The sequence below is a fragment of the Hyalella azteca genome, unplaced genomic scaffold (genome assembly GCF_000764305.2).
Source record: "Hyalella azteca isolate HAZT.00-mixed unplaced genomic scaffold, Hazt_2.0.2 contig8005, whole genome shotgun sequence".
Taxonomy (NCBI): domain Eukaryota; kingdom Metazoa; phylum Arthropoda; class Malacostraca; order Amphipoda; family Hyalellidae; genus Hyalella; species Hyalella azteca.
The window spans coordinates 1-8,876 of NW_025938111.1; the positions used below are offsets into that span (position 1 = coordinate 1).

At 36.6% G+C, this 8,876-nt stretch overlaps 1 protein-coding gene across 1 annotated transcript; it reads left to right on the forward strand.

Moving 5' to 3' along the window:
* The first annotated feature begins 4,913 nt into the window (after window positions 1–4,913).
* Window positions 4,914–7,812, forward strand: LOC108677623. The gene is made up of 5 exons (XM_018165875.2): window positions 4,914–5,008; window positions 5,505–5,620; window positions 6,266–6,366; window positions 7,381–7,509; window positions 7,653–7,812. The coding sequence occupies exons 1-5, from the start codon at window positions 4,956–4,958 to the stop codon at window positions 7,692–7,694; spliced, it is 441 nt and encodes a 146-aa protein (XP_018021364.1). The 5' UTR covers window positions 4,914–4,955; the 3' UTR covers window positions 7,695–7,812.
* Window positions 7,813–8,876: the final 1,064 nt, after the last annotated feature.

Genomic DNA, 8,876 nt, shown 5'->3' on the forward strand with positions numbered 1-8,876 from the left:
TCATTGTATAGACGACATCATGAGCCTGTTGAGTATGATATAAAATCAGAACACCAAAATTAAATTGAAAACTCCATCATTTATTCTAACGAAATGAATTGTGAAGGCCCCTGGATCAGAACGAATGACGGCTTTTCAGTGTGAATTTAAATCTCAACTGCGAAATTTAGAGTAAGACTCATTCCTTGTATGAGCTCAACTATATGAGGTTCCAGACTATTATAGCTCACTAGATCTACACGATAATGACTTCAAAATTTTAGTGTTGGCGCCGGTGCTTGACGCTTAATTTTTGGCCCTTGCTGGAAACAACTGGGCCCTAGGATGAAAGACCGCGAGTAGAATAAAGGTATATGGTATGTATACACGGTTTACCCATGTTCTTGACTCGTGGGCCCTCGATAGAAACCTGCTGGCCTCATCATGTGGCCGCCATGTCGGAGCAACCCAAAACGAAGATGGTTTTGACGTATGATGGAAATGTAGGCCCAGGAATAGATTCATGTTGGGCCAATTTAAGACAACGATGTAGCCAAACTGTGGCAGGCACATGGTTTTGTCATGTGGAAGCTATGTTGGCTCTATGTAGAAATGGTTTGATTTCTACATGGCCTAGCTAAGCTGGGCAGAATTTTCACAAAAACCATGAGACTGCTATATGTCACTTCCACATGTGGTCAATATTGTTAACGCCACCTTGGGCCATCATGGGCCCCTTCAAAAATTGTGACTAGGTAATGAGATTTGGCGCACAATTACAAACGTATATAAAAATAGTGGAAAATGCTCGATTCTGGCAATTTTCTGGCGGATTTTCGTGAAAAATTATAGTTGTGGAATTATTTAAGCGCAATCAATTTCACGGTATCTTATCCGCTCAACGCCGGCTCAACAGCGCTGAAGGTCCGAAAGAAGAAATTCAAAAGAACATTTACTTGTGTCTTGCCAGAGTAAAAATCCTGCATATACAGGCTTGCATTAAAAACAGAACTCAAGTCAGAATTCAGACAGAAAACTTAATTAGTAATTTTGTTTTAAAGACTTTCAAAGAGGCATGGTAAACTGCAATTGGATTATACTACTGCATCAAAAAGATATTTAATAGAAAACTGAAACTGCTCTGAACACATAATGGATATGAAAAACAAGCATTCTACAACTTGATTCAAGTCTCTGATTGGATAAGTTGTGCTTCAGAGCCTGGGAATCAAGACATTCAAGTAAAAATCTTGATATTGATTCTCAATTTGAATTGGAATATTCTCAATGTCAATATCATCAGAATTGGTAAAATACATTTTTCGGCAGAAATAGACGGCAAACCTCGTGAAAGGTAACACGATAAGCTAATTGAAGCACATATCTTAAAGCATAAGGAATACTACAACTAGTAATCTCAATTTTATCGTCCTTGATCTAACCTGAGCAAAAAACTGGCCTCCTGTGAGCACTGTCACAACTTAACAAAAACCACAAATATTGGCTACTCACGTTTGCGTGAAGGCTCACTAAATGCACTAAAAATTAAACTAGAGTACTAGACCAATACAGAGACCAAATTACAATACATGCGTAATAAAGAACAATGGGTTATCATACATTCTAGAAAGAACAAACAAGTCAATCGTGACAGTTAAATCCTGATCCACTGACAATTCCTGATTTCAGCACAACGGCACATCCGTTGGCTGATTCAAGTTTGCACGCTGGTAGTCAAGGTACCCCTACTGCAAAGAAGCATAACAGTTTCGGGGCCCTTCCCTTGACTTCTTGATAACTGAGGACATCTTCCCCGACACAAATCCGGTACATTATTTTGATGATTCTTCTTATTTCTGACCACAATAACAACTTTCAACAAATCTGATCACACTCATCACCTTCAACATATCTGACCCCACTGACAATCTTATTCGTATCTGACCTTACTCACAATGTTACCTTACTTAATGCCACTCAGCCTTCAACATATCTGTCTCACCACCTTCATTTCCAAAATCTATCTGGATTAATCATAATTTTCAAATAATGCAGTGGATTGCGCGATGTTGATTTTAATGAAGTAACGTCATATTTTCTCAGGTTCTTTACAAAACCGACTTCACCTAAAACCAGCTACCATCGTGTGATGTTTTTTTTCAAAACAAGCGTAAATCGTAAAACAAATCATCTCTTAATTTTTATTACTCTTCAAGTGATCATATCAGATGCCGACATCTTTTACATCATTTATCAGACCTCAAGATTGAACGACTGCTGTCATTTTGTTAGCTCGCAGCACTAGGACCAACACGTTTGAGGCTCGTAAAATGAAGGCCGCTCGGCGACTACGCAGCAAAGCATATCAGTCCGATTGCTTCATTTAGAATTCTGCAATAGAATGCACACATCATTAACATCATAAATCAGATATCAAGATTGATCGACTGTTGTCATTTTGTTAGCTTGCTGCACTTGGACTAACACCCCTGAGGCTCGTAAAATGAACCACGCTCTGCGAAGGCGCATCTAAGCATGACAATCCTTTTGCTTCACTTATAATTCTGCAATAGAATTTACACATCACTCACATCATTAATCAGGTCTCAAGGTTGATCGACTGCTGTCATTTTGTTAGCTTGCTGCACTTGGACCAACACGCCTGAGGCTCGTAAAATGAACGTCGCTCTGGAACAACGCATTTAATTAAGCATGTAAGCCCCTTTGCTTTTCTTATAATTCCGAAATAGAAAAAACATGGGAGATCTTGGAATTCAGTATAAGTCGTATTTTAGTCCCTGCAGACTGTTCGGCTGAGGCGCTCGTACTGTACGACAAAGATGAAATATGTGGCGAGAGTTTAGAGATTAAATTTCGTGTGCATACAATCACGGAAAAATCCTTGTTCAATTTATAACGAGACAATATAATTGTTACATATAATTCTGTCAATAAATAAAATTTAGCCGATGTTTTTAGTTATAATCAGAAAAATGCTTCAGGTGAATTCTTGCATCACACGAGTTTAAGATTTAATTATGTTCAACTCGAAAGTGAGAACTATGATATTTTACAAGTGCTTTAACGAGTCATTGTCGACCAACACGTGACCCATAGAATTACGGGATGATGACGAAAATGATGATCATGGTGATATGCAAATGTTGACAAATGATGACAGCCAGCTAAGAGTTGGCTGTAAGACTTGGTGGTGTAAACATCACATTAATGTTGCTCCGTTAGGAGTGTATGAAGCCATCCCTTCTTAGTTGCTATTTATTATTTTGAGTGATCACTCTTTATTTTTCGTTTTATTTATTTACGTTAATAATGCATGGTCGCGCTTTCTTTGATGAGGAAAGGGCGGACTCCAGTGCAAAATTTGGGCTTGGCTTTTTCTTGTGGCTCGACCACCTTAACTTTGAGCTTCGGCTTGTTGCTCTAATAACTTTAATATTTGTTCCTAACCTATTGGGAAAGCTTGGTGCTTTCCTAAACTTAATTACTTATTAAATTTGGAGTCTGCCCTATCTTTCTTCTACTTTCATTATTTCCCTTTACATGGCCTCTTTACATGCCTGATAATTAAAAGTTACAGCTTAACCGCATGGTGGCTAAAGATTTTAAGGTGGGTCCGAGGCTGTAGATATATTGACAAAGTGCGTCTTACATTTATGCTCTTAGAGCTTTAATTTTGATTACCAATCAACTTACAGCTATTTATTTCTTTTATTCGATAGAATAACTGCGGATCTGGTGGGAAACAACCTTCGATTTCTTGAGGACTTTCTGATGCGACACAGTTTACGATACAAAGAGCCTTCAGTTTGTCATGGTGTGTTGAATTGGCTTCTGTGAATGTATTTATTGAAACTTAATGCGACATTGGAACATTATTGCTGTAATGCAGAATTGTAAAATTTAAAAGTTACTTCTTGCTTCTACAGTTATGTTGGGCCGGGTTTATTCGTCGGCATAACGTCGATAACCTATATCGGAACCGCTACCAAGCGTTAATTTGTGAGACTTGGTTCTATCCTCAATATTCTGAGAATGCGCCTGCTTTCTCAAGATTTGGACCAGTCGTCTTTGAAATAAAAGTTCAATTTTGTTTGCCGTTTTGTATTAAGGCTAACATAATTAAAAGACTCGTGAGTGTGAAGACATTTTTAATTAGAATGCAGCTTATATTATGATAACTTCAGTTATGGAGTTTTTAATTTTCCTACTGTCATCGAAGCTTCTGTTCTTGAATGAGAAATGGTAAATAACTTGCACCTATGAACCTGCAGTATTAGTCACTTTACCAATTATTACCAATGCATAACTTAATGGTAGTACTTAATAATTTGCAACTTGTCTTATTAAGAAAAGATGTGCAAGCATCGAGCACTGGAACTGTAATGTAACCGAATTATTAATTTTATTCGAATCATTAAATTAATTCATTGCAATTATTTTTTACACAGTACATATCATTCACCTTTATAGTGGTCCACTTAAATACCATCTGAGTGAAATTGAGATAAAAAATTAGAAAATAATTAATCATGAGAATATTTATAATTAATTGTCAAGGGTCTTTTAAGGTAAAAATAATGTTCTAAATGCCATCACTTGCCAAATACTGATTTTACAAGAGTATTGAGTTTTTATACTCGAAAAAAGTGTTTATAATGTATATTTTGCCTTAGGAAATAAATTACCGAAAGAACATGAAGTAACATGCTGGAACACAAGTTTCCAAAAACATATGAATAGACAGCATTCAGTTCTTTAAAATTAAACTTTGTATATTTAGAGGCATAAAATATATGATGATTCTGCACGCATGTGTGCACAATGCATCATTAATCACATCCTCTGACGCATTTCTTAACACCTGTCCCAACATTTCCAAAGCCTATAACATGGCCACCACATGCCAACCCCGCTNCGACCTGCCATCGCACCGCTGCCACGACCACAGAGAAAAGATGACGCGAGCTCTGATGCTTCTGATCGCCGCCGCCGCTGCCTCGTCCGCGGCGTAAGTGCTTTGATTTCAAACATGATCGACGATTTGATATTGACAAGATTTGAGAACGTAATTGTTAATAATTCATATATGTCGTAATTATTTTGATTGTGTTATATTTGATTGAAATTGACGATTTCACTGAAGAATGACCCATATTTAGAGTAATAGACTGTTATTTTGCAACTTCGATATAGCCTAAACATTATTTAATTTAGATTGTATTATTGCTTTTTCATACCTGAGTGTCTGAACCTTGATCATTGCAACGTTTATACGTTATTTCCTGATGGTTTAACGAGAAAATTAATTTGGATGTGAAGAGCTGTTGTTTTGAAATATAATATCGTGTATATTCTTCAAACGTGTATACATATTCTATTCTATATTCTATCGTGTATATTCTTTGAATTAATTTCGTGAAATTTTTCAAACGTTTTCCACATTTCAGAGATGAAGGAACTTGCTAATTTTATACACTGAAATGATTATTTTGTAATTTTTACAGAGGTGCATCTCCATGTAGAGATGCTGTGAATGCGGGATACCTGGTCGTTGCGAATACCGTGGGCTCCAATAATTGCTATCTGCAGTACAAAAAAGACTGGGACAAGTTTTCTTCGAGTGAGTTTAAAAAGTGTTATTTTGCATCTATTTATTCCTATTACTATTAACATAATTCCAACCTTTGTTGATCGATTGTGTGTCTAAGCTCAACAACCAATACTTTCATTTAATGTGTGAGGCAAACCACCTCGACTGTGTGGGAGTAAGTTGACAACATATTGAAATTTACATCTTTTGGATTTATCTACTTCTGGTTAACGGATGCCATACACACTTAATATTTTTATTGAGCTAATTTCCTAAACCTATTAACCACTTTGAGCGAACCTATACGATCAAAAACTCGTTTCAACATGACATCGACAGATGATCATTCAAAAACTACGTAATTTCCATAGACGCTTTGTGCAAACTGAAATGAACACATTTAAATTTCATTTTCTCAACATGAAATTTTGATTTCCAATCGGTATGTTTTGCTGGAGACTTCTAACAAGCAGCTTCATTGGCGATTGGCAGCTTCTAATGACGAATTGATTGGCATATCAGTGGTGCTCAAGATTTATTGTCCTCAAATTTAAAGTTACTGATGTTTGTGGTCGTCAGTTTTGCCTTGTTAATTACAGATTCAGCCTGTGATTTTTCATCATCGTGTAGATGGTAGTAATACCAAATCAATCGACTTTATTATTTCCCCAACAGATTCGAAATGCGCCAACTTAAGTGTGACTGCGTACGATGCAGCAACATGTGATCCAATTCTGTTCAATTTCTATAAGTGCTCGTTGCAAGCAGCCAAGCAAGTGAGTATTTCAGTATACTGGTGCTGTTACGTATATGCGTTTGTCGAAGGATTTGAATACACGATTTTTCGTTTTCCTTTTCTTTATAAAATCGGTTTCTGTAAACAAACAATATACAAAGGTAAAAAATATAACTCAGTACTAACTGCAGTGAGTGACAGAGAGCGCATTTTCTCGATCAACGAAGACTTGAGGACACGGACAGACAGATAGACGGACATGGCGAGCACAATAGTGCATTTTTTTAATAAATGAGTAAATGCGTTAAAAGTGGTTACATAAAATTAGTATTGAACAGAAGGTATGATCAAGAAGTAAAATAATTTATTTTGAACATGCATGTATAACACGATAAAAGTCAAATATACTTTTTCCACGGATCTTCAGAATTAAAGCACACGTACAAAACATTTCCTTCTGTTCACTCTTAGAGCCAACACCGCAAGTGAAACTCTAGATGCTTGTAAAACTGAACTAATGTAAAATTCTGGTGACACGCATGCATCAGGCGAACGAAATGTACAAGAGAAGTGCATTTGAGAACCAGGAATTCAATAGGTGCACTGAGCAAATCGTGCAATTACATGAGCACTTGTGTAGACATGAACAATTTCGCCTATGCGCTAATTTAGGGCCCAATCTGAATTTTTACTGTGAGTTCAATCTTATTTTGACCGCTGAATTTATATATGTAGCGTTTTCTTAAGCATTATCAGTAAACAGCAATGGGATAATATAGATGTAGTTGTAGCATAACTCTTGACAATACAAATTGGCTTGTTTGCATGAAGAATGCAAATTTTTCAAAATCTCCTGATCTAGCAAGCCCGCAATTTTCCCGGTCTCTCAAATTTCACCCCGTGAAATATTAATTTCTTGATTATTTGTCTTGAAATACTAACTTTTTGTAATTTTTCGCAACGAAAAGAAATCCCCAACCCCAAAAATGAGCGTGTCTGCTGCTTAATTTTTTCTATTTCAATAGTTATTTCCATACCCTTCTTTCCTCAACAGCTGAAACCCGGCAACACATTTGACGATGCGGCTTTCCAGACGATTGCGCTGAATAACCAATGCAGCACTGATCCCAACTTCGCAAAGGCTTACCCGAACTGCAAAAGCTCCACCATGAAATATTTGAACGTGAGTCCTACAAAATGTGTTTATTTTTTAAACAAACTCGCGCAACATGTTTTTTTATAAATATCTCAAACAATAAAAAATATTAAAATATAAATATCACGTGCCTGACTATGAAAGCTCATGATTTAAATTTTACGCGGCAGTTTATCCGGTTCTGCCTGTGCCTCTATGCTGCCGTGCCCTAACCCGCTCACCCAATGGAGGAGAATCCACTGACTCGGAACAAGACTGACTGAACTCGCTCTAACTCTTCGTGCACGGGATTTTTGTATTCCTTTATTAAATTTGATGGTGTTTCTTCAATAATGTATTTATTTACTGAGAAAAGCTATGAGAACATCATCAATGCAAAATATTTAGCTGAAATAATGTTATATACAGTGACAAAATTAGACAGCATCTAGACAGCAAATTTAGAATGGTGCAGAGATGAAATTTGATTTATGTCAACCTCCACCTTGTTGATAATATCACTAATAGATTAGATGATTGTAATATTTGTGATGAACTAAGCTCAGAAATCGACGTTACCAGTTGCATCACCTCCTAAGTACGGATAGGTCCTACTGTCACGCTCGCCTGAAGTCCGGATGGGAGTTGTACAATCGTTTCAATTGGCTATTCAAGGAATATATATAATGAAGCGGGATATTAAATGAAGGCAGTATATTTACAACGGCTGAAGGCTGTATATTTACAACACGGGTAACTATTAATTAGTTGAAATGGTCTGTGAACAAATTACAAGTCTTTGACATTGGAATGCGAGAGATAGCTAAAGCTGGGAATGAGAACACTTGCGGGACACTAAAACTGAAACCTCAATGAAGTTCCCAACCAAAAAAAATTTTGTCTCCAGTTAACATTCTTAAAAATTATAGGATTCTCTCACTAACGCCTAACACAACTTACCCTCAAGCCCTAAATCAGGTACCCGGGGCGCCGGTTGGGTCCTATAGCTAATTTTACTGACGCCTAGTAAAATGTGATATTGTTGTTAGAACGTGTTGTTGAAAATTACATTACTATTTTGATGGTTATTTAATACGTAAATGGCTAATTTGTGAACAGATATGCAGTTCAACGCCTTTATTTCGGCTGATCGATAGTAGTATTAATTTAACCTATCAAGGTTGATTGACATTGGCACAATATTGATTACAAGTTGAATTATTGTTGAATAAGTTGAGCAGCATTCACCACTGTCTCGTGATATTGTCATAGATGTGTATAAATTCCCACAGGTGCTTTTCACAGTTACTCGCACTTGGTTCATTGTATAGACGACATCATGAGCCTGTTGAGTATGATATAAAATCAGAACACCAAAATTAAATTGAAAACTCCATCATTTATTCTAACGAAAT